Here is a 27,038-nt window from a genome sequence, read left to right on the forward strand (position 1 = left end):
ACTATTTTGAAAATGTCGTTATTACAAGCTGCGAATGCGTGCAATTTAATGTTGTTTTTTAAACAAATTATAGTATTTATATTGAAGTATGAAGAAGTGCGACAAAAGATCTGGGAAAAAAACCTGGAAGCCGAAGATACAGTTTATAGAAAAGGTAAACATTATTTTATTGCTTTCGAATAAGAGGATAAATTTTCGAAGAAATCCCCTCCCCTTCTGCTGGGCTGTGATCTTTGGCGGGCCCTTAGGATAGGTTAAAACGGGCCCCTCTCTCTCTCTCCATAAGGACTTTACAGTGTGAAAAAAAGGTAAGGGTCATCCCAGGCAGGGCTGACGCTGGGGGAGGGAGCAACTGCCCAGGGAGGAAAAATTTAGGGGGTGGCAGTTTCAGGTGAGAACAAAGAACACTATCACAAAATTATATAAATTTAAAGTTGTACAGTGGGCTGAATCATGTTTGCTCCAGGTTGTCAGCCCGTTTGGGTTTGAGACAGTTCTCATAAGTACGTAAGCCAATACCGTTCGCTGGTTTCCATTGCATTGCGTTGTGTATAAATATAAAGTATAACCCAGGCAAAGTTTATACAAAGTAGTCATACATGAGATGCTGGAAGTTAATTAGTTTATTTACACTGTAGTTAATTGAATTAATGCAAATTATATTCTCATATTACCATCCTTATTAAAAATGATTAATACATACTCCAATTAAAAAATACTTAACAAATTCTTCTATTGGCCCCCAAAACTGTTATGTTCTTGGCCCTGAACATTATATGACCCGCGATTTTTCATTACACCTCAGTTCGCCCCCAAAACAATTAATTACGAGAACCTACACTATAAATCACATATGGGAGAAAGAATATAATCCATGCATCACTCACCAGTTTCATTGAGATCCCTCTCCACTCAGTAGCTCATAGCAGCATTGCGTCTCGAGCCTCGATTACCCGAGCTTCACTCACTTCGGTCCTCATTATTTTCGGGCTACACTCCTAAGGTTTGCTTCTCGTCTCCAGCTTCCTTTCTCTCCAACTCCCGTATCCAGATTTGTCACTTGCCATTTAAGATTCCCTTTCAGACGTCCCAGTCCCTTGGAAAACTCCACCCATTTAATTTGATTAGATATTTTACCCATCATCACTAAGTTTCTATTCGTTTCCTGAAGATTTATTCATAAGATTGGCCATTGCCGATCCATCCCTAATTTCTTTGTCCAAGCGATTCTCCCTCCAGGACCTTGAGAACCCCAACGGCCATGGCCTAACCTTTAACCTACATTGAAGCTTCCCATGACTAACATACTCTGCATTTTAGATCCTCTGTTATACTTTAATTGCACCCCGTAAATAAAGTGATTCTACTTCTACTTAAATGGCCGTCATCTATTCTCAATCTTGAAATTTGTCTTTCATTCGCTGGTCCCCTTTATTTTCTATGATTTCCCGCTTTTTCTCCAAGAGTATGATATTTATATGATATATTTATTAGAGTGTAAATAAACTAATTAACTTTCAGCATCTCATGTATGACTACTTTGTATAAACTTTGCCTGGGTTATACTTTATACACCTCCAACAGTTTACAAATTGTAAACAAAAGTTGAATGAGTCCGTGAAAGAATTTGCGAGTAGATTAAAAAATGTAGCTTTCGGATTCCTCCAAGGCACAAATTTTGAGAGCCCTGATGTGGAAATTTTGGCCGATAGGACGCGTTTGTCCCAATTTTTAGCAGGGTTAAATCTCAACATTCAAAAACATGTCTACCATCCATAGACAACCATTCTCCTTTACGTTTCTATTATTCAGTTCTTTGTTTGCTGTACTAGTATATCTGTTACTGTCGCCTGCTTTATCGGCGCCTGCAGACCTACAGCTCAATAGTTAAATCCAAAATAATAAGTTAAAATACTCCAAACTATCAATTTTAAATATATATGAAAAATAATAACTTTAAATATATATGAAAAATAATAACTTTAAATATATATGAAAAATAATAACTTTAAATATATATGAAAAATAATAACTTTAAATATATATGAAAAATAATAACTTTAAATATATATGAAAAATAATAACTTTAAATATATATGAAAAATAATAACTTTAAATATATATGAAAAATAATAATTTTAAATATATATATTCCCTCTATTCTCTATTTCTATTTTAACTAGCACAAGCTAGTTAACAAGGTGGCAAATACAAATACAACGCCACAACAGGCAAAATGCCCAATGAGGTGGCTGAGAAACGCACCTGGGGCCTAAAGAGAAAAGGGGCCTCAGAAAAAAGAGTAGTAGAAATTTGAAAAAAACAAAAAATGATGGTAATTACCTAGACCCCCAGGGCTGAAGCCATGCCAGCCCTATACCCTTGTGGGGGCCATGCAGCTGGACCCATGAGATATCATAGCACGATTTTTTATATGGCCCTCTGTAGTTAATTTTTGCATAAAATTATATGGTTGGTGAATTCTGCAGCCACATAGTTCACAGGATTCAAGATCCGTCCCTGAAGTATGTAGGTTGTTGAGGCCACTAGATGGCAGCAGCATACCATTGGTGAGCGGCCGTTGCCTTGGATGGCTGAGTCGCAACTCAAAGTATCATCTCAGCAACCAAACTGACAACAATGTGGCTCGTGCATTCCCTCGTGTTTCCCTCTCATATTTCAATAAATTCATAGTTTGTTTATTGCATCTAGAATTGTCCCTTTATTTATCAATGGTACGTTCAGCGGAATATTCAGTGATAGTTACCTTAGACCCGTCCTGAAAATCACGCCACAAGATCATGAACATTTATGGTGCCGAAACCCAGGAAGAAAAACGCAACCAGCGACAACAGTCTTCAGATGGAATCTTTGGTAAAGAAACGAAGTTCGGTGAAAGGCAAGATCACGAGGTTTTGCAACATCATCAAACCAAAGCTCAACAGTGAACACCTCCCATGGCATCAGCTGGAAATCTATCAAGATCAAGTCAGAGAACTGTGGACAGCTCAACACCTTGCACAATGAAATCGTCATCTTGTCAACGGATGAACATCTGGAAGCCCAGGAAGCGGAATTCAGCGATTTGGCAAGTCGGATCGATGATCTTCGCTTCAGCATGGCCCAGGCATTGGGATCGACAAAACAATAAGGTATATTGTAAATTCAGAAGCTGTTTCCATGAGCTTACCAAAAATTGAACTGTCTTCGTTTTGCCATTTCGCGATATGTTTACAACGACCATCGATCAAAAGTTACAATATTTGAAACTGTGTCAAGGGAAACGCCGATCAAGTAATTCACGCGACCCCACTCGTAGAAAGCAGTTACGGTAAAGCATGGGCCCTTTTGTACGATCGGTTCAACAACGAAACTAAGATTGTTCAAGCAAGTCTGGACAAGCTGTTTTAGCAATCGAGCATCACTCATGAGTCAGCAACATGCCTATGTCTACTTCTAGATACCACAAATCGGTGCCTGGAAGCTCTACAATTGCTCCAGCATCCAGCAACCAGTGCAACATTGGGACAGTATGCTGATCTACTTCCTGTGCAAGAAGCTGGATCCAGAATCTTTGCGCCAACGGTCTCTTCATTAGCAGGTGGATAAGAAACTTTTCACTTTCAGTGAATGGCGGCAATTCATCTACAATCGAGCTCGCGCTCTTGCAGCTGTCAGCACAAGCAAATCATCAGGTTCAGCCAAGTCGAAGATGCAAGGTCACCCGACGAATTTATTCGAATCATGAAAATCAGTGTTAATAAATCATGGTGTTTCTAGCACATGTGTGGTTTGCAAAGGAAACCGTCCCATCTTGAGATGTTCGAGATTTCTTGACCAGAGTGTTTCATCTAGAAAAGCAGCAGTCGAAAAGCACAGACTTTGTTTCAACTGCTTGGGATCATCACAAATGGTTCTGAGTTGCTCTGCAGGACACTGCAAAAAAATGCAACGGTTCACACAACACACTACTGCATGAAGCGGATGTCGATACCACAACAACTGTCAAAACGACTTCAGTCTTTTCGTCACAGTTGCCCGTACAAGGAAGATGTCGACTTCCAGTTGTGCCATCTTGCTAACGGCCATTGTCAAAGGGTTCGATAAAATGGGTCAAGCTCACACATTCAGGGCACTTCTCGAAGCCAATCAAGTTTCATCCGGGAGGCATGCGTTCAAACACTTGGCCTCCAAAGACATAATTGCAACTTGAATCTCTCTGGATTATCGTCAACCAAGCTTGGCAAGGTAAGAGGACTGGTTCATTTCAACATATCTTCATTTGACAACAAATCGACTGAACTGATTAATGCTTTTGTATTGCCCAAAATAACATGTAATTTGCCGCAAACAACCATTTCTTCAAAGGGGTAGACAAAGTTCAAAAACTTGAAGCTAGCAGATAAACATTGTTTCCTTACTGGTCCTGTGGATGTACTATTGGGTGCAGATGTTTTTGGAAAACTGTTGTTGCCTGGATGAGTAGCATCTCATGATGGTTCACTTCATGCCTTCGAGACAGTGTTCGGCTGGGTCATCTCAGGGAAGGTGCATACCACAGACATACCGAGACCTGTTTCAACAACACTTCTCGTACAATGTACAAACTTCAATCTCAATAAGTTCTGTGAATTAGAGGAAGTTCCAGAAACTTCTTTGTTGACAGCCAAAGAGCAAGCATGTGAAGAATACTTCGACACAACTCACACATGTAATTCATCGAGAAGATTCATCGTCAGGCTTCCTTTCAAGAACATTGATGGAAAATTGTCATCATCCAGAGACGTAGCTGAGACATGACTTCTACAGAATGAAAGGCGGAGACACCAGCCAGAAGCTCAGGGAATGTACTGTGAGTTCATGCAACAGTATGAGACTCTGGGACACATGAAACAGCTGGAAGTGACAATCAAGACAATTACTACCTACCTCACCAAGCAGTTATGAAGCCAGTGAATCAAGCCAAGTTTCGTGTGGTTTTTGATGCTTCACCAAAATCATCATGGGGTTTGTCACTGAATGATAAGCTGATGGTTGGACCAACACTGCAAGACGATATTGCCACACTTCTCCACTTCTGAACTCACATGGTCACAATGACAGCAGACATTGTCAAAATGTATCATCAGATCCTTGTTCATCCGGATGACACGAAGTACCAAACAATCCTGTGGAGAGAATCGCCAGACATGCTCATCAAGGAGTATCAATTGCTCAACATACGGAACTACATCAGCACCTTACTTAGCCTACCACCTTACTTCACCTACCAAGTGCCTGCAACAGTTGGCTGAGGATGAAAAAGATGAGTTTCCCAGAGCTTCTGTCAGTGTCAAGCAGGATTTTTATGTAGATGATTTGCTCACTGGAGCAGATTCCATCGAGAAAGCTATTCACATTCAGCAGGAAATCATTAAACTTCTTCAAAATGGTGGATTTATCAAAAAAGTGGGCATCAAATGAAGAAGACGCTCTTGTATCTCTACCGAATGACTTTCGTGCAACAAGTACTACATTTGAAATAGAGACTGACATCAAAACTTTAAGCATTTTATGGAAGGATGATGTATTTGTTTTCAATTCAAAGTCACCACTGGTGCAACAGTGGAAACACTCTGTTCTATCACACTTCTCCAAGGTGTTTGACCCACTTGGATGACTGGCTCCTGTTGTAATCAATGTCAAAATTCTAATACAAGACATGTGGAAAGCTAAACTGTCTTGGGATGAGAAATTGCCAGAGAACATTCACAACCAATGGATAGCATTTTATGAAAACTTTAAGCCAGTGAAGGACATTCAAATTCCAAGATATATGATGCAAATCTCTCCACATATGTTAGAAATACACGGTTTCAGTGATGCATCAGAAAAGGTGTACTCCGTGGTTGTGTACATCATTCAAACAGTTTCCAGTGAAGGCGTTGTGAAGGTTCAACTAGTAACAGCAAAGACACGAGTGGCCCCTGTGAAGCCAACAACCTTGCCTCGACTTGAACTTTGTGGAGCAGTGCTGCTTGCAAGACTCATCAAGTTTACATGCAATGTACTACGTCTAGTCAACACAAACATATGGTGCTGTACTGACTCGACAATAGTTTTCACCTGGCTCTCTTCACGTCCAAGCCAGTGGAAGATGTTTGTGGCTCATCGAGTGACAAAAATTCATGAGCTCCTCCCTGGGGGTCATTGGAATCACATTGATGGAACCAACAATCCCGCTGATTGTGTATCACGAGGAATGTCAGCCAACAAATTGAAGGCATTTCCCCTATGGTGGTATGGTCCAGAGTTCCTTTCCAAGCCAGGTCAGCTAGTAGACAAACCTGTGTTGTACAGCTCCGTGAATGAAGTTTTGACTGAGGAGATGAAAAATATTTCTTGTAACCAATCTGTGTTTGTTGGTATTGCACACGACATGGAAATTATCGACAGGTTTTCCTCCCTTACTTCTCTTCAGCGAGTCACAGCATATACCTTCAGATTCATAGACAACTGCAAACTTGCTGCACCTGAAAGGAGCACAAGGTTTCTTACCACTCAAGAGCTGAAACATGCATTATGTACATGGGTCAGGAGAGTTCAAGAAGTAGAATTCAAATCAGAATTGTCTTCATTGAGAAAATCAGGAACTCTACCTTCAAACTGCAATATTCTCCGGTTGAATCCATTCATCTGCGATGAAGGAATTATCAGGGTGGCTGGAAGATTGCGACATGCATATTGGTTGGGAAGTCACCCACATCCGATCCTTCTTCCAAAAGAGCATCATTTCACTCAGTTGATTATCATACAATGCATTTGCATGGTAGACCTCAAGTCGAGACAGAACCTGGGTCGTGTCTGGTCTGTCGGACCTCAACTTCTCCAGTCTTGCATCCAACAGTAATTCTGGATTGTTTCTAGAAGAAGTGTCATCCGGCAGTTTGTGAGGAAACACATAACCTGTATTCGCTAATGGGGTGCTACAGCTCCTCAAATCATGGGCGATCTACCGGCTGTAAGAGTAACACCATCTCAAGCATTTTTTCCCTGTGCTGTCGATTATGCAGGACCTTTCACCATCAGGATGTCGAAAGCATCTCGAGCAAAACCATGCAAGGCATACCTGGCACTTTTTGTATGCTTCTCAACCAAAGCTGTCATTGTGAAGTTGTGAGTGATTTGACAACAGAGGCATTCATCGCCACTCTGAAGCACTTCATTTCCAGGAGAGGAAAGCAGAGTGATATATACAGTGACTGTGGAACTAACTTCGTGAAAGCTGACAAGGTGCTAAGGTAGTTTGCTCATCTTTTTTCATCTCATACTCATAGTGAACGTGATTCCAGTCATCTCACCGATGTTGGAGTAAACTGGCATTTCAATCCTCCACCATCTCCACACATGGGAGGTCTTTGGGAAGCTGGAGTGAAAGCCATTAAATACCATCTCAGGTGAATCCCTTCCAGCATACAGCTAACATTTGAAGATCTGTATACCTTGTTGTCACAGATTGAGGCATGTCTCAATTCTCGTCCTATCTGTGAACTTTCAAATAACCAAACGACGTGTCTGCTCTTGCTCCCGGTCACTTTCTCATAGGTGGTCCGTTGACAGCATTGCCCGAGCCAGACTTCACACAAACAAAATTCAATCGTCTCACCTGTTGGCAGTTGGTACAGCGCCTCCTGCAACATTTCTGCAATCATTGGAGAGCTGAGTATCTTACTCAGCTACAGAAGAGAAGCAAGTGGTTGAAAACAAAAGAAAAGACTTGGTAGAGTAACAGAGTTGTTTCTAGGATCCGATGGGATCGTGAGAGTTGTCTCTATCAAGTCCAAGGATGGGACATTTACGAGAAATGTATGAAAACTTTGTCATCTACCAGAAGACAACTAGTATAACTGCTCAATGTTATACACTAGTATATCATATATCTCACATTTTTTGGATTTCATATATGTTGGACTGTTTTCCTTCTTTCCCCCCCCCCTCCATGCACGTGCGGGAACCGGTTGTTCCGACGCTATATGCAAATTGGCAGCGGCGTGTTCTCACCCTCGGGAGCACGGATATATAGACTGGTTTTTTCTCTATATATGAGATGTCTGTTTTTTTTATGTATGTATGTCGGGATTTGATTTGTCTCTCCCTTTTGATTGCCGGCCGTATTTTCTGATAAACGTAAATGATCTTTTTTTTGCAACTTTTATAGAATAAAAGTTACGAGTTCAAAATGAACTTCCGATCGTTGTTTTTCTTTCTTCAGCTTAGTCGACACGCTCTGCCCCCAACAAGGGTTATGGGCCCAGAGCCCGTTTTGGACTGAGTTGTTGAAATTAGGGACTTGAAAAATTTTGAAAATGACGTCGGATGGTAGCATCTTTGCTTATTCGAAGTTGAATAAGGACAATTATCATCATTGGAAATTCAACACAAAGATGTTGCTGATGAACCAAGGACTTTTTGGTTTTGTGGATGGTTCTGAACCTGAGCCTTCATCGGAAGCTACACAGAAAGAAATATCGCAATTCAACGCAAAGAGGGATAAAGCGCTCTCAGTCATATGCCTGAGCATAGAGGATGAATTGAAAAACCTCTTATTAGAAACCACAGATCCGAGAAAGGTTTGGAAAGATATAGAGCAAGCCTATGAACCGAAAACACGAGCAAGAGTGGCAGCACTTCGAAGTGAATTCATGGGAATAAAATTCATGCCGTCTGAAACGATGTCTATGTGCGTCGGCAGAATTTTCAGAGCTGTCAACGATTTGGAACTAGCCGGACGAAAGGTGCCCGATGATGAAGTGGCGTTTCAACTTCTAGCCCATTTACCGCAGGCATATGACAACGTGGTGATGCAGTTGTATCAACTTTCAGATGGAGAGTTTACATCAGCGAAAGTACGCAAAGTGCTTTTGTCGAAGTACGATAGAGTTCAACATCGTGAAGATGAGATGACCTCTGAAGATACAGCGTTTGGTTCGATGGAATGTCGAAAATCCAAGAAGGTGAAATCAAGATTCAAGGACTCGAGAATGTGCTACAAATGTGGAGTCATCGGACATATCGCGAGAAACTGTAAAGAACGGAAAACTGTGATTAGCAGCAAAATGAAGAAAAACAATCTTCAGTGTGTGGACAATAGTGAAAGTGGTGCATTATATGCGTCCGCGATGATATCAACATCAAAAGGTGTGCAGTGGCTAATTGATACAGCCACGACTGAACATTTTTGCAACGACAGAACCTTTTTCTCAACTTTTCGAGAAATCCCGGATGGCGAAGCCATCATTGCAGAAGGAACGACAAAGGTTCTTGGATCCGATGATGTTAAAATTAAGATACGTGGGACAAAAGGTAATGTAGAACTTTTGTTGCAAAATGTTTTGTATGTTCCAGGTATGTGCCGAAATTTAATTAGCGGGAGACTAATAGATATTGCGGGTTACAGAGCTCGCCTAGGTGATCAAAAAATTGATGTTTTCAAAGCAAATGGAAAATTATTTTTCAGTGGCCCTTTATCTGGAAAACTTTATGTTGTTAATACAGAGGTAATTAACATGAATACTAAACATGAAGCTCATTTGCTTGATAGAAACGACATGATGTTATGGCACACCAGATTCGGACATTTAAATGCTAAAGCATTAAGTCAATTTTCAAAAAGTGGCTTAGTATACGGGCTTGATAAACTACGCAGGAGAATTGAAAATTGTGATACATGTATGATGTCTAAAGCAAAACGCGCATCATTTGAAGGAGTCGATGAAGTGCAAACTACCGATATATTAGAATTATGTCACATGGACTTATGGGGACTGGCGCCAATATTATCAAAAGGAGGAGCCGCGTATTTCTATACTATAATTGAAGATTTTTTCCGGTATGCAGTTGTATATATATTAAAACACAAAAATGAAGTTTTTAACTGTTTCAAATCCTATCACGATAAAATCGAACGGCAAACAGGGAAAAAAATCAAACGGATTTATGCTGAATATTTGAGTTTTGTGCTGAATATTTCGAGACATATTTGAGAGAGAATGGAATAAAAAGCGAAAGAATGAATATCTACTCTCCAGAAATGAACAGTATCGTGGAACAATATAATCGAACCCTCATGGAAGGAGTCGGGTCCTTGTTGCTTCAAGGAAAATTACCGAAAGACATGTGAGCTGAACTAGTAAATACACAGAACTATTTACGAAATAGATTCCCGCATAAAACTTTGAAAGGGAAAGCACCCTTGAACGTTTTTAGTGGCAGAAAATTTTCTGTCAGACATTTGAAAGTCATAGGAAGTTTGGCTTACTTCTTCATTCCTAAAAGATATCGAGACAAACTAGATAGCAAAGCAGAAAAGGGACTGTTGGTTGGCTATGCAATAAAAACAAAAGGATATAGAGTTTGGATTTTGAAAACCAACAAGATTATTGAGACGAACCATGTAAAATTCAATGAATTTACTATGGGTACAGAAATTCAAAGAGAGTCTCAAAAATGTCGTGAAAATCCTTTGATTAACTTTTATAATAATTGAGATGTAGAAATGGGAGATTCTGAAGAGGCCATAGAAAATCAGAAAATGCAATATGACGAAAACGTGAAATGGAAAAAAGGGTGATACAGCGGGCAGAAAAGATGTCTATTACTATCCTGAAGAAAATATCCGACTCAGAAGTAAAAACGATGTACAAAAATATTATGAACGAAAAGGGATCAGCATAAACTTAGACGATTTTGATTTCAAAGGGGATACAAAGCAAGAAAATGATGTTTATGATGACGCATCGAATGAATCGGATACGAACATCGAAGCTCACTGTGTCAACATAAAAATCCCTAATTCTTACTTTGAAGCAAGAAATTCATCACAGAAGGACGAGTGGCAAAACGCGATGAAAGATGAGATCGAAGCACTAAAATAGCGGGATGTATACGATCCAGTCCCAAAACCTGACGATCGAAAAATTTTGGGAAACAAATGGGTGTACACAATCAAAAAGGACAAATTCGGTAACATAAAATGTTATAAAGCACGACTAGTGGCACAAGGTTTTCGACAAGTCGAAGGCGTCGATTATTTCGATGTTTATTCGCCGGTAGTGAATTTCACATTAGTTAGATTATTCATGATCATTTCAATTATTTTGAAGGGTTGGATTCATCAACATTTAGACATAAAAAATGCATATTTGTACGGTAAACTCGACAATGTTGTGTATATGAATCAACCACAGGGTTTTGAAATTTCAGGTTTTGAAGATCATGTTTTGAGACTGAAAAGGGCATTATATGGTCTACATCAGGCCGGAAGACAATGGTTTTTTGAGTTGGACAAAACATTTTTAGAACTAGGTTTTGAAAAATTGTTAAATGGAAATTGTATATATGTATATAATTGGAATGTTATTATATTAGTATATGCTGATGACATGGCGGTATTTGCCGAAAATGAGGAAAATATGAATATTGTAATAAGTTTGTTAGAATCAAAGTTTGAAATGAAAAATTTGGGTTCAATTTCATGTTTTTTAGGAGTAAAATTCGAAAATGTGGGAAATAAGTTAATTATGCATCAAAAAGGTTATATTGAAAGAATGCAACAAATTTACAAAAATATTCCCAAATGTAAATCTAATATTCCATAAGTACAGGTATTACAATTCAGGGGTGTCAAGAAAGTGATTCCATAATCACTGATGTTCCATATCGGAATTTAATCGGGAGCTTATTTTTTTTTAGCAAACAGGACGAGACCCGATATAATGTATCCAGTTACTCTATTATCACAATATTATGAAAAACCATCTGTTATTCATTGGAAATTATTATGTCAAGTATTTAATTATGTTGTTAATACAGCTCATTATTGTATCAATTTAGATCATAGTAAGAATATGGACTTGATTGCATATTCAGATGCAAGTTGGGCGTCTGATAGAGATGACCGTCGTTCCATGAACGGATATGTTATTTTCCTAGGGGGTGTTCCAATTTCGTGGAAATTGACGAAACAAAAATCTGTAGCGATTTCAACTATGGAAGCGGAGTTTGTAGCATTATCGGAGACAGTCAAAGAAGTATTTGGTTGTACCGAATTTTGAAAAATTGTGAACAATTAAATTTACCGTTGCATATTCCTACTATTTATTATGACAATCAGAGTGCGATACATTTTTCAAAGAACTGTGTTGAAAATCGGCGAAGCAAACACATTGATATTAGATTTTTCTTTGTAAAAGATTTGTTGAGAAAAATGAATTTGTATTACCACATGTATGTGGAAAAAAAATGTCGCCTATATGTTAACAAAACCTATGGGTAATGAAAAATTACATTTTTATTGCAAATATTTATTTTCAATGTAAAAAAAAAAAAGGAAAAAGGGGTGTTTTGTTGGACTGTTTTCCTTCTTTTTCCCCCCCCCCTCCATGCACGTGCGGGAACCGGTTGTTCCGACGCTATATGCAAATTGGCGACGGCGTGTTCTCACCCTCGGGAGCACGGATATATAGACTGGTTTTTTCTCTATATGTGAGATGTCTGTTTTTTTTATGTATGTATGTCGGGATTTGATTTGTCTCTCCCTTTTGATTGCTGGCCGTATTTTCTGATAAACGTAAATGATCTTTTTTTTTGCAACTTTTATAGAATAAAAGTTACGAGTTCAAAATGAACTTCTGATCGTTGTTTTTCTTTCTTCAGCTTAGTCGACACGCTCTGCCCCCAACAATGTACAATAGCATATGTTTCTACGCATCAATACAATTTGCACATATTTTGTATAATTTTCACATGTAACTGTCATCGTATGTGATGTAAACATGTTGGTATTGAAACTTGATGTTTCAAGATGGGCAGCATGTTGAGGCCACTATATGGCAGCAGCATACCATTGGTGAGCAGCTGTTGCCTTGGATGGCTGCGCATGCAACTCAATATCATCTCAGTGACCAAACTGACAACAACGTGGCTCGTGTATCGTTTCCCTCTCATATTTCAATATATATATATATAAATTCAGTTTGTTAATTGCATCTAGAATTGTCCCTTCATTTATCGATGGTTCGTTCAGTGGAATATTCAGTGCTAGTTACCTTGGACCAATCCTGAAAATCACGCCACAAGATCGTGAACATAGGTACATATCAAAAATGAACATGGAAATGTATTAGTTCAAATTTGTGTACTATACCTATTTGAAATTTTACATTCTATGAGTTAAACATGACTGAAACTTCAATACAATGATAATTGGCTACTTTACTCTCAGGTCTTGACACAGTGGCATGGCAGGTTTTGGTCCGTGGGGGAGCGAAATTGTGAAAGGCGCCATTTTTTGTTTGTGCTTAAGACGCAAACTTAAAATTATGCATTAGTGGAAAGAACTTTGAATTTCCCAATCTATAAAAATCAAAATTTTTTTTTTTCAGTTGATGTTATTTTTCAAATTAAATTAATTATCTTTCAATTGATTAATGTATTTTAATTTTTTAATTAATTTTAAAAAAAATGTAAATTCTATTTTATATTTTGTGTATTTATACAAATTCAAACACAAAAAACAACTGGGAAGTCACCCTCACAGGTAGTTGGAAAAAAATTTAGATTAAAATATAAAAAATGATAGGAGAATAAAATAAAAAGAAAAACATATTTTTTCTCTTTCTCTAAAATTATTCCAAGATATGAAAGTAAAGATAAATCTTCATGCTTCCATTTAATCGCTTTTATTATGTTACACTCCACTCTTATCGTAAGCACATGTGTATCACATGTTCACTACTTCTACTCAATCGTAGAAAGACATTTTGCTTACAGAATTTCTAACAAATTAATGCATGCCGGAAAGTTCTTTCTTACATTATGCATGACCATAACGTATATATGTCATAGTTATGCATGGTTTCAGTTCGAGAGGTTTGCCGTCTTCCATATTAGAAGTAAAACTGACAGATGTCTGAAGTCTCGTGTTATGCAAATACCACGGTGAAAGCCTGCCTGCTCTCTGCGGGAAGGCTTTCCAAACGAAAGATCGGTTAGCATTCGTACCTAGAAGTTGAAAATTAAAAAAAAAAAAAGACTCACTTCAGTCAACTGCCACTGTACCAGTAGTGCGGCTCAAACCGGGATGAATCAATCCATCATGATGCCCACACGATCGCAGTGGTTATCACATACTACTAAATTGCAGACGCCCAAGCAGAAGGTGACCTGAATCCAAAAACGTGGAACTGCTTCAAACGAATTAGTGCGTGCCAGAAATTGCCGTATGTGTCCATAATCGATTTAAGTATCTCTGAGGAGTGTTTGTAATGCAACTGCTCATCTTCCGAATCGAAGTGAAAGTGGCAGGTATATGAATCGATTGAAATATTTTTTATGTTTTATTATCTACCGGCTCCCTTTGGAGATACTATTTAAAGGGGAGTTTAGCTCGAAGTTGAAAAACTTAAAAAGGCATTGAGCATAGTATATGTATATTTATTTCTAGTGAAATAAATTCATGCGATGTGTTTTACAACAAATCAGAGAAGAATGGAAATACAGTATGTAGAGTGATGAATGGTACAGACTAGCGCAGGGGTTCGCGGCTCTTCAGAGAAGTTTAACAAAGAATCTCTGAAAATCTTTCGGGATGCTCAGCGGAGCCCCCGACAAAGGTTGGTGGTGCACAGTTTGAGAATCCTCTGGACTAATAATTTCTTGGATTTTTCCCCTCGTAATTTGACCAGGGGGCATTCGGGTAAGTGTTGGCAAACCTCACGACACAATAGTTCATATTAGAAAGTATTGTAAGCCCTCGGATAAGCGATAATTGAAAAAACACTAGATAATCTTTTAAGAGCAGACTCAACGTTTCGTGGACACTTTTTGTTTTTCTGAAATAGTATATGTATGTATCTTCAGTTACTTTTAAACTTTCCTCGTAATACATGGACAATTCCAGCCCCAGTTCAGGTGCCTCAAGTGCAAAAGGGACTTCATGAAGATGAGATCCAGTTAAAATTTTCGAGAGTGATCTGTTAGGCAGACATTTCTGAACAGGTAAAGGAAAAGTCCCTTTGATGCCCGTAAGACGACCCTGCGTAGACCACCTATGTGTTGTGGGAAATAAAGAAACAAATAATGATGATAATCTGTTTTCCATCTTTTCTTAGTCTTTAACACTACCCTATACACAAGCTAGTAGCTCTTGCCAAGGCACCTGCAGATAACGTGGCATTTCTAGGCGTTATGAATATGAATCTAACTCCCCCCCCCCCATACAAAAAGTGGTATTTCTAGGACCTCAAGCCATGGGCGGAGATACGGGGGGCAGGGGGCAATGCCCCCCCCTGACTTCCAAGTCTATCTCCGCCTATGCCTCAAGCTCTACATAAGGCGCCCAAAGAAAAGGCAATAATTCTTGGAGCTTGAATCCTAGCCATTACTCCATAGGTTCAGTGGTCTGTCCACAATAGGTTCCCGTGCTTAATTTCTTCAAAAAGCGCCTTAGTAAAAACTCTTGGTGGCCCTTCAGAACAGAATGAACATTTCGTGAATGCCATATCTTCATACCTATTAAAGGTATTTTTCAAGGAGCTCTACCGAGAACGACCAATAGCAATAGAAAAAGTTAGAGCTAGAAGCGGGCAAGATTCTGCCCTTTAATAAAGGTGGGGGAACAGAGGCTGATCTGAACATGCTTCCAGATGAAGAGCTTGAGAGCAATTGTCAAAAATGGTAATGAAAACCTGCCCTTTCTTTTTTTCCTTCTTCTTTTACGGGTTAGTACAAACCCAATCACTGTGAAACTGTAAGAGGCGCAAATATAAATGTAGATTTTTTTTCCTTACTCATCACATTATAGTCATGAAAGACTATAATGTGAGAAAAATGAAAGAATGTGAGGTAGAAAATGAAAAAGTCAATATTTTTCAAGTTTTTTTAAAGATCAAAAGTCATTTAGAAAAATAGGCGCCAATGTAGGCAAAATTTTGATTGGGGGAGCAATCGCTCCCTCTGCTTCCCCCTTGACTAAGCCACTGTCTTGACACCATTCCATCGTGCCAGTATATTTCATCAACAAAAAATAAATAAATTTTTGAACTGAAAGAAAAACTCAACTGTAAAATTGTTCTCAATGATAAATTGAGGGTTAATCTGTGAATGTAAATTTATAAAATCCATTTAATGTAATAAAGCAATTGAAGTGATACAAAACAAACTTGTCTATTTATTTCCTAGTTGCTGTCTGCCTTAACTTTGGATAATTCAAACCAGGCATGTAACCCCAAAAGAGATTGTGCTTAAACTTTTTCCCACCACCTTAGAGGTGTTCCATCATCAATAAATGTCATCTTGTCTGCAATTGTTGAAGTTGTGAAATGATGAAAATGTTCACCATTTTGTAGTAATTCGGTCTGTTGTAGCCAAAAACGTGCATTTCAAGGCTCTTAGCTGTTTTCTACGGAAATTTTCTACTGTGTATGCCCCTCTATCAATGAATTTTGAAACTTTTTTTCACACACACACACGGAATCCTCATTCCCATAACAAATAGTGTGCCATTTTATTTTTTAGATCAAGCTATAGATAGTTTTGAGCAGTACAGTTCAATTACGGCTATTCTACACATTAATATTTTTTGAATGCATTTGAAACATGTAAAATTCCACAAAAATTATCATTATAATTTCTGATTTCACTATAAAAAAATTTTCTTTGTGTAAAAATTTTGATGAGATGAAGCAACTTTCCTATATGGAAACTCAACTGTAGTTGTATACTCAGAATTACATAACACTTTTAATTGAGTTTATATAAAGTTGAAAAATTTACCTTCATGAACAGTAAGATAAGCTCCAACACCATGTCCAGTTTTGTGCATATAGTTTAATCCAACCTCCCAAAGTGATTTTCTAGCCAGTGTGTCAAGCATCTGACCTGAAAAGTTTTAATTTATCAATTTTTAATTAATTACAGTACAACTTTGTTAATTCAAATTTCGGATAATAAAAACTTTTTTGAACTCCTCTTGAGTTTTCTATCTAATTTAATGTTAAAATTTCTTGTTTAATTCAAATTTTTTTTTTGAATGTTTTGGATAATTCGAAATTAGAGGGAAAACATATGATTTTTGTAAGAGCAAGTTTAGTTTGGAAAAATTCTACAAGATGCCCAACTTTGCTTTTCTCAGCCAAGTTGTTTTACAAAACAAATTTTTAAAGATAAATGTTTGAAAATCCTGTTTTTGTCAACTCTTTTTCTTTGATAATTTAATATCTATTTTAACTTTGTTCAGCTCGAGTGCATTAAGAATGTGTATCACTTGATACAGATTATGTTGCTTAACCTATGGACCAAGGAGTATCGTTTGAAATCTGAATCTTTTCATCACATTAAGAGTATAGAAAGTATTGGGAAGTAAAAATTGTAATACGTTTAATGAAAGTATATTTCCTTGATAGCATTAAAATGATAAGCAAAATTTGGGGAACAGTTTCGTAACAGATGATGATGAACTGTTCCTGTAAATCAGGCTTTGAGCATGATCAAGAAATTCTGCAGTGATGCTGATTTTAGAACAGTAGATGATGCAGCAGCTAAGATCAATTACTATAATTATAAATTAGTAAAATTTGGAAAACAGTTTTGTAACTGATTATGAAAAATTTTAATAATTGATAATCATTATCCTATATGAATGTTGATGCTTAAGCTGCAATTTATAGTTATTTTACAGATCCAGGACAGATTAATTAGATAATTTGAATTTAGGATAATTCAAACTTTTTTCCAGTGACTTTGGACTTCAAATTAACCAAATTTGACTGCATTTTATCTGAAAGCAATAAAAAGTTCAATTAAGAATTTATTAAAACTCAAACTCATTTAAAGAATGTGACTCAGTAAATTCCTGTTAAAACCAATTTTTAATGTTAACAGGATACATTTATGTTCTATAGAACAGTGTTTTTAATGCATTCAGAGTAATTTCAAAGCTGACGAAACAATGTATAAAATAGAAATCACAAAGAAAAAATAATTCACAAAGGCATTTTTATTAAAGTCTATTTCAAATTTGAAACTATTTTTTTTGTGAATACCCTCTCTTTGCTGTGCAAAATTACTCACACACAAAATTGCAAAATTACTTAAATTTTTTTATAAATTTAATTGGGAGGGTCATTTCAAAAATGAGAGTTGATTGGTTGTAAAAAAGAACGAGAGGAATAAAAATATATTATTGGCTCAGATCACCCATAAACTCTAAAGCCAAAACAGGCAAATTGCTCAATAAGGCGGACATACATATTTTCCCAACAGACCAAATTTTTTCACATATTTTTGACACAGAGGAGAAAAGCTTTTCTTTAAACCCTCTGCATAAAATTTTTTGCCACTTCACCAGAATTTTTAAATTGTATGTAACAATTTTATGAGTGTCTGGAAGAGACATGTGTAATGTGAGCATTGGTCCGGGACCCCATAAAGTACACCAAAAGCAGCATAACCTTTTAACTCAAAAACACTATTGAGAAACACAGGAACTGATTGCTAGAGTTACCATTGCCTTGCACCAAAAAAAGGGGAAGGTTTTTTTTCAAATAAGAAAGTGGATTTGACTGAAAAGTGCTCTGAAAATGGGGAGCTAATGTCTTCTCACTATAAGCTCTTTGATTGCCATGACTTTCACATCATATTGGATTGATTTACTTGCACATTATCTTCACGCTTTGAGAAATATGATCATCAAACTGACTCCTCAATTGGTTAGAATATCCATATTCCCCACTCATCATTATTGACTGCAACACAGCAGTGAGTAATACTATACTGTTGAAATTTCCTATTCACATTCTGAAATCAAATTTTCTATTCTTCTTCTTTAGATCGCAAATGGCTCTAACTTTTGGAATATGCCTTATACCAGTGTTTCTATAACTTTTTTTTGTTATGCCCCTTAGAACCATATTTTGATGTATGAACGTCCTTAAAACTGATGCTGAGTGAAGGGAGGCAATCACCCTCAAATGAGCAACCATTTCTGTCGAAGTAATTTCAAACTTCAATAACTCGACTATATAAAAATAGACATAGCACCACCATCTTGGTTTCATTTGTACATGAAGAATCAGGGCAGAAACTAGGGGGAGCAGCCAGGTCTGGTGCCACTGGTGCTGAACCAGAATGGGAGCCAAATTCACCCTTCAACTGCTTCTTCTATATGCAAGGGGAGCCAAAATTCTGGCTTGCCCGGGGTGACAAAATATCTAGTTGTGGACCTAGGTAGAATGAAAGGTTGTGCCAGTACCGCTATACAATTTGTGGCAGCCACATATTGCCAACTGCATATGCAAAGTGAACCTTCAATTTCCAACTTTCTGAATTTGACATATATCCATAAATGGGGTCATATCTGAAACAGTAATTATTCTGAGTGAACCAAGTGTTGTTTTGAAGAGTAGTGTGTGTTACAACTAATCTTGGGCTCTAAGTCTGTATAACAAAAACTCAAAAAAGATAAGAGGCTGTGAATTTTAAAAAAAAGTTTGAATATTTACGAAGGAAAGGTACAACCAGAATTACAAAAATTGGGCACAATGCATACAGCACAAAATTGCAAAGAGAATGACACCAAAAATGTGGGGCCTGAACCCAAAAACAACAGGCAGTACTGTCGTGAATATACAAATACAAACACAAAGGCCACAACAAGGTGGCTGAAAAAAAGACTACCATAAAAAATATGTATGTCAAATATGAAAAAAATACAGTAACCCAATATAAAAGCACATATCATGAAAGAAAAAACTAATAATTATTACTATATACTACACTGCCAATAAAAAAGATTATGGTTGTCTTATCAACATTTGAATAGCTTCTCAATTTATTCCACTATGTTTTGTACTTCTCTTTAAAAGTGCCAATTGTATTGGAACTCACGACCTCCAGACTAAGCTATTCCATTTATTAGGACCCACATTGGAGAAAAACTCCCTCTGGCACCAAAACCTGGAATTGTCCCTAAGTAAATGTGATACTGGTATCTCCTTGTCGAAGCAGTTGATTGACAGTGTGTAGCTCATGGTTCATTGCACTAAAAATTTTAAACACTTGGATTATACTACACACCATGGGCGGAGATACCTCAGCGTCAAACGTGGACTCGACTGATCTAATATATATATGAATTGACATCATCATCGTGCCTCCCCAGCAATAATGACTGTGCCCCCAGACTTCCAAGTCTATCTCCGCCTATGTCCCACACCTACGTTCCTTGAATGTAAACATATTCAAGAAATCAAATCTTTCTTCATAGCTAAGGTCATGTATGTTAGCAAGAGCATGCGTAGCTCTTCTCCGCACTCACTCAATCAAGTTTATATCCCTCTGTAAGTATAGTCTCCAAAACCTTATGACATACTCCAGTTCAGAAAAATGACTAGGAGAATGCAAAGAGCTATTTTTAAGAATGAGATCACTATTCTATTACATTTTTGACCACCACTGAACAAGCCACTTGTCAATGAGAATTCCCAACTGGGGACCCTAGCTGCATCCGGTATAGTATTCAACTCTTGAGTGAAATGTGGGTTTTTCAAATCAAAATGAGCAATCATTAATTATCAGCATTAAAAGACATGCTTCATTCATTAGTCCATGTTGCAATCATATTCAAGTTCATTTGGAGCATCTCCCTCTAGTCAAACCATGGTTTAAAGCCACCATCTGCCCCAAAGAATTTTGGCGATACAACATGTTTACTATATCAGATAGCATTTTGGAGAGGCTGTATGATATAAATTCACACGTTTATTTATCTCCTTGTCTTATTTATGTTACCGAAAGAATAAAATAACCTATTTTATATGCATTAAATTTTAAGTTGAGAAAAATTGTAAACACTGTAAAATCACTTGCATATTTTTCAATATATAACTTAACGTACTTACTTCTGAAATTATTTCATTATGCATAAATTTAGCGATGCAATTTATAAGTAAAAAACAGAGGGGACAAAAAGCAGCATTGTTTTTAGTCCATATTGGTTTTTCTTGAGAAATATCTTGATATCAGTATATTTCATTATATTCACATACCCCAGTAGCACATCGATATAGAACGACGTAGAGATTTCTATACCTTTCGACGTTGTTTACCGATGTCGTTCTACGTAAAAATGTCATATATTTATCTGTAGAGTTCAGCGCAGCGAATCCGACGTCAAACTACACTCATGTCCATAAATTAAGGATAATTCAGAATCACACGGAAATCGAAATCTAAAGTAAAAATTTCACCTGTAGAATTATCACACACATCTGGAAGAATGATATGCAAATTTCAGGAAGCCACCAGATGATGCCGATAGTACGTCACAATGACGAGAGTGTAAGAGGGGGGTGTATAAGGAATGGTGGCAAAGAAGTAAAATTGTTCACAAGAGTTCTGTAAGGCGCTCAGTGCCATAAGCGAATAGTTATGACACAGAGGATGCATGTGGATGATTTTTTACGTGGTAGAATTATCGGCCGCCTGGAATGTGGGCGTACTCAGATGGAAGTATCCGAGGAACTTGGAATTGCCCAAAGTGTCATCTCTAGGCTTTGGCAACGATTCCAAGATAACGGAAATGTCAGTACACATTACAGTACAGGTCGCCCCCCAAGTTACAACGCCGAATGAAGACCGGTATTTGGCAGTAACTGCCAAAAGAAGCAGACGGAGCACAGCATCCGACCTGTCTCGTCAGCTATCTGCAGCCACAGGTACCACAGTTTCAAGGCAAACCATGTACAGACGTTTGGGAGATATTGGTCTATATGCTCGCAGGCCTGTCAGATGTGTTCCGCTCACGGCAACTCACTGTCGGCAGCGATTAGCCTGGAGTAGAGAACATGCAATGTGGACATCGTCATAGTGGGCTTGCATGATGTTTTCCGACGAGTCCAGGTTTAGCTTGCAGTCTGATTAACGTCTCACTTTCATATGGAGAACGCCAGGTACCTGTTACCACCAAGACAACATCATTGAACGACACCGTTAAGGTGGTGCAGCATTGCTCGTTTGGGGTGGAATTATACTGGGTTCCAGAACAGATCTGCATGTTCAAACCGGAACTATGAAAGCCCAAATTTATCGGGACATCATTCTGGAACAACATGTACGTTTGTTTAGGGGTGTCATGGGCGCCGAATTTGTGTTTATGGATGACAACGGCCGTCCTCACCGAGCAAACATCGTAAACGAATGCCTTGAATCTGAGGATATAACCCGTATGGAATGGCCAGCATTCTCACCTGACTTGAATCCGATAGAGCATGTGTGGGACATGCTTGGCCGACGAGTTGCAGCCCGTCAACCACCTCCTACATGTGTACCAGAACTTCGGAGAGCATTGCTTGCTGAGTGGAGTGATCTTCCCCAAGATCAGATCGATAATTTGATACTCAGCATGCCTAGGCGTTGTACGGACTGTATTTCATCGCATGGGAGATATACAATGTATTAACCATCATACCAACCATGTAATAGTAAGTTTTTGTAAAGGAGATATTTTTTACAATTGCTCCAGGGAGCAAAAATCACAGTTTTTATGAATGGTATCATACATACACCATCGTTTTTGTTCTTTATCTTTTGTTTAATAAATGGGATTTATGAATAAGTAACGTTTGTTTTGTTTCTGAACCTTTATTTGCCGGAGCTGGCATTATCCTTAATTTATGGACATGAGTGTATATCTGACCCGACGTCGTTCTACGTAAAAATGGCATATATTTGTCTGTATAGTTTGACGTAGCGAATCCGACGTTGAACTATATCTGACCCGACACAGACGTAAAATGCCGTACATTTGTCTACGTAGTTTGACGTTTATGATTACGTTATCTATGATTTACGTTATTACAATATAAAACATGTCAACACAGTTCTATTTCGAGAAGTCTGCCCTTTCTTCATCCTGCGGCACACTTGAATTCAAATAAAATAGAAAAATAATTTTTTGCTATCGATTGTCACAAAATTTGTTTTAAATAACTACTATAATCGGCCACAAAAAAAATTAAAATTCAAAAACTCAGTCATTATGTTGTTCATTTAATTTAACATTGAATACGAGTTTGTTAATAGTTTACAATGCAGACAGTTTACAATGTCTGCTTTTTGCTAGGTTGAATTTTGGGCAGGGATAGGATTTAAATATCTTCTTGTGTAAGATTTATTATTTGTAATAGATTTCTGTATTCCATAGCATCAAATGAAATGCAGAAAAGACTGCTTTCCACAAATATAACATACGATAATGAGAACAGAAGTATTTCTTTTTTTGTGCAATTCTTGAAGATTCTTCCATTAAGTGATAAGAGAAATGAACCATGGCCAATATTTTAACTACTGTTTTCTCTCAATTGCTCAGTTTCCTCTCTTATACATACATCTATAATTTGAAAAAAAATAATTAAATTCCTTGCACTTAAGTACACATACTGTATAATCAATATCTACGGCTTCAGACTTCTTTTAAAAATCAATCTGATAATTTCCTTAAAAAATTTTTACGGCACAACTGCAATTCTAACGTAGCACACTAGTTGAAAAATTCTGATGCATAAGTTCTAGTTAAGTTCAGAATTCAGTTTATTAATACTACTATACAAAACACTTATATGCTCTGAACGTAAAAAATAGAACTTTACTGTTACAAAAGGGAAATGTAACAATAGTGAGCCAGTTCAAAATATTTAATGTTATTTTTAATATTTGAAGTAATTATTTGTATAATAATTTCTTTTATTATAATTCAAACTCATGTTATTGTTACTAGATCAAATTTTGACTGCTAAGAATTATATTAATAAAATAATATTTACAGTCCATGTACCAGTAAGGTGCCACCCAGATATTGAATGAAAACAATGAAAAATATGTAATAGGCTTGACAAAACTGTAAAAAAGAAACATCACTGAAAAATATAATAAGTGGAATAGGTCTTTGCTATAATAATTTAAAATGAAAATTAGACTTTCTTGCATTCTTTCACAGGTGATTATTTTTATCCAAAGAATAAACAAGGTGCTGCTCTTCCGATTTGAACTGTGAAAATAATGCAATAATATCTGGATATATTATGTTAACACATAATTTTGTACATGAACAAAATGCCTATTATTTCCTGTCAATCTCAAACCTTGAGCAATTATTTTTCTTTTATTTCTTGAGACACGAATATAGGTATATGCATTTTTAAGAGAGCATTTCTTTTTACATTTAAAAGTGACACCAAACACATGAAACTTTAATTTTTATTTTGAGTTGTTTTATTTTTTTATTTATTCTTATTTTCTTTCCCAATTCTTGCTTGTTCTGTTTTCTAAGCATCATTTTTTATTTAAGCATTTCAGAAGTTGCTTCTGCAGGAATTTAGTCTCATTCTTTTTTTGTCTTAATATCTGTATTTGTGGATGGAAAAGAATTCTCTTAAAAAATATAGTATGTTTGAAGGCAAAAATGTATTTAAGATTGTTCACAAAGGAGGGTACCACTCCAGCAAGATTGGTAGGCCTGACTGCAATGTCACTTCATACAATTTGAATAATGTGAAAATGACTGACCCTAGAATAGGCCACCCTTTCAATTTCATGTGCAATTTGTTTAACGTCTTTAAAGCACAATCAATTTTGTATTTAGAATATGATGGTATGAAATTATTACTCTTAGTGAAAAATGAAATGTGTTGCTTTGGCTGATTATTGGCATCCTTTTTCCACCTGGTTTTTTTTTCAAAACCAGCTTGGACACCAAACGGCAACTGAAAGAATATGGCTTGGTATATGGTAAAAAAGGCAACAGTTTTCTCATAACTTTTGAAATATATTTTTTCAAACTTGAAAAAGGAAGCCTATTACTGGTGTACTTACCTCACACTATATACGTACAGGATCCTAGAAATTCAGGCCATTTGAACACACCACCAATAATTTTAAATGAATTTTATATGACCTTTTCAAATAAAACTGGTTCCAGTTTTCTGGGGATTAAATGAAGAGAGCAAAGATAAAGCAAGCACAAATAGAATTACTAGACATGATTTAATATTGCTCCATATACAAGTTCTTAAAGAAATATTTTCAAATACTGATCATTTTTTTAAATATAGTTGCAGGTAAGATGACCTTTTATTGCAGATGGAATTGGGTGCATCATGCCAACAAAAAATTTCAGCAATCTTTTATGTTTCAGACAAAACCTATAAAACATTGAAAATACATTTCATTTATTTTATTGAATATTGAGAGAATATTTTTATAGTAGCCTACATTAGAGAAATATATTTTATGGGTATGAATCACAGGTGCAACTTTTCACTGGTTCAAGACCCCCTCCCAACAATATTTAATGAAATCTTGATAATTTTAAGTAGGTATATATTGAAATATTGAGCTGGTGTCCCACCAATATCTTTGATAACTTTATGCCTATGGTGTGAAAAATGCACATTCTCTAACATCAAAATAATCTCATAGACCAATCGCATGAATACCACAAAAAATAATAGCTACTGATACATTTGCACTGGGTGTTGGAAATGTTTTGCATCAGCGGGTGTTCATCTTGAGCTTCATCTTAAAAAAAATCGGATTTCTGGATTGATTTGGACTTTCTAAATAGTGACCAAAATTCACTGGATGATTCTTAGCTGAACAAATTCAGTTTTATAGAATGAAAATAAGACAAAATGTAGTAAAAAAATTACAAACTATGTGTGTGTGCAAATACAAGAATATACTCAGATCTTGGTTACCACCAAGACAACATCATTGAACGACACCGTTAAGGTGGTGCAGCATTGCTCGTTTGGGGTGGAATTATACTGGGTTCCAGAACAGATCTTCATGTTCAAACCGGAACCATGAAAGCCCAAATTCATCGGGACATCATTCTGGAACAACATGTATGTTTGTTAAGGGGTGTCATGGGCGCCGAATTTGTGTTTATGGATGACAACGCCCGTCCTCACCGAGCAAACATCGTAAATGAATGCCTTGAATCTGAGGATATAACCCATATGGAATGGCCAGCATTCTCACCTGACTTGAATCCGATAGAGCATGTGTGGGACATGCTTGGCCGACGAGTTGCAGCCCGTCAACCACCTCCTACATGTGTACCAGAACTTCGGAGAGCATTGCTTGCTGAGTGGAGTGATCTTCCCCAAGATCAGATCGATAATTTGATACTCAGCATGCCTAGGCGTTGTACGGACTGTATTTCATCGCATGGGAGATATACAATGTATTAACCATCATACCAACCATGTAATAGTAAGTTTTTGTAAAGGAGATATTTTTTACAATTGCTCCAGGGAGCAAAAATCACAGTTTTTATGAATGGTATCATACATACACCATCGTTTTTGTTCTTTATCTTTTGTTTAATAAATGGGATTTATGAATAAGTAACGTTTGTTTTGTTTCTGAACCTTTATTTGCCGGAGCTGGCATTATCCTTAATTTATGGACATGAGTGTATATATATCATGGCCCCCACAAAGCTCTAGCCCTGGGGCCCGGGACAGTTCTCATCATTTTTTGCTTTTTCCCGCTATAAATTAACTACAGAACGGACCCATGAAAAGTCTGACCGGGGGCCCACAGAAGATTCCAGCCTCGGGGCCCTGCTCCAGGATGTGGGGGCCATGATATATATAGCAGGGAAGCTTATAAAACTTCCGTATAAAATTCAATTTTCTTTATTTGCGACCTAACAAAATGGGTTTTAATCAATATTCAAATAATGTGCATATTTTATTTGGAAGAGTTGATCAACTTTTTCCAAGAATTTTAAGACACCAATGAATAAAGCAAATACACTAAAAGTACAAAGTTTTGTATTTTTTGTGTAATTGCCTTATTCTTGGTGGTCTGGTCATTGGTGTCTTCTTAATACTAACTTTATTGTAAATTATATAAATAGTCTGTAATTGTACACATAAACTACAAAAAAATGCATCACTTTGAAAACATGTTGTGTAGAATTCTTATTAATTTAA

The 27,038-nt window shown here is 37.0% G+C and overlaps 1 protein-coding gene across 4 annotated transcripts in view; it reads right to left on the reverse strand.

Moving 5' to 3' along the window:
* LOC149084792 (xaa-Pro aminopeptidase 1-like) overlaps window positions 1-27,038 on the reverse strand; it is a 537,471-nt gene that overhangs the window by 99,719 nt on the left and 410,714 nt on the right. For all 4 annotated transcript variants that reach the window (XM_089232535.1, XM_089232536.1, XM_089232537.1 and 1 more), the window contains one exon: window positions 16,813-16,917. In XM_089232535.1, the coding sequence (XP_089088661.1) occupies window positions 16,813-16,917 (105 nt within the window). The remainder of the gene's footprint in view (window positions 1-16,812; window positions 16,918-27,038) is intronic.

Source organism: Pholcus phalangioides, unplaced genomic scaffold (genome assembly GCF_987345545.1).
Source record: "Pholcus phalangioides strain wild (caught in Gottingen) unplaced genomic scaffold, Ppha-v1.0 ptg000007l_1, whole genome shotgun sequence".
Taxonomy (NCBI): Eukaryota; Metazoa; Arthropoda; class Arachnida; order Araneae; family Pholcidae; genus Pholcus; species Pholcus phalangioides.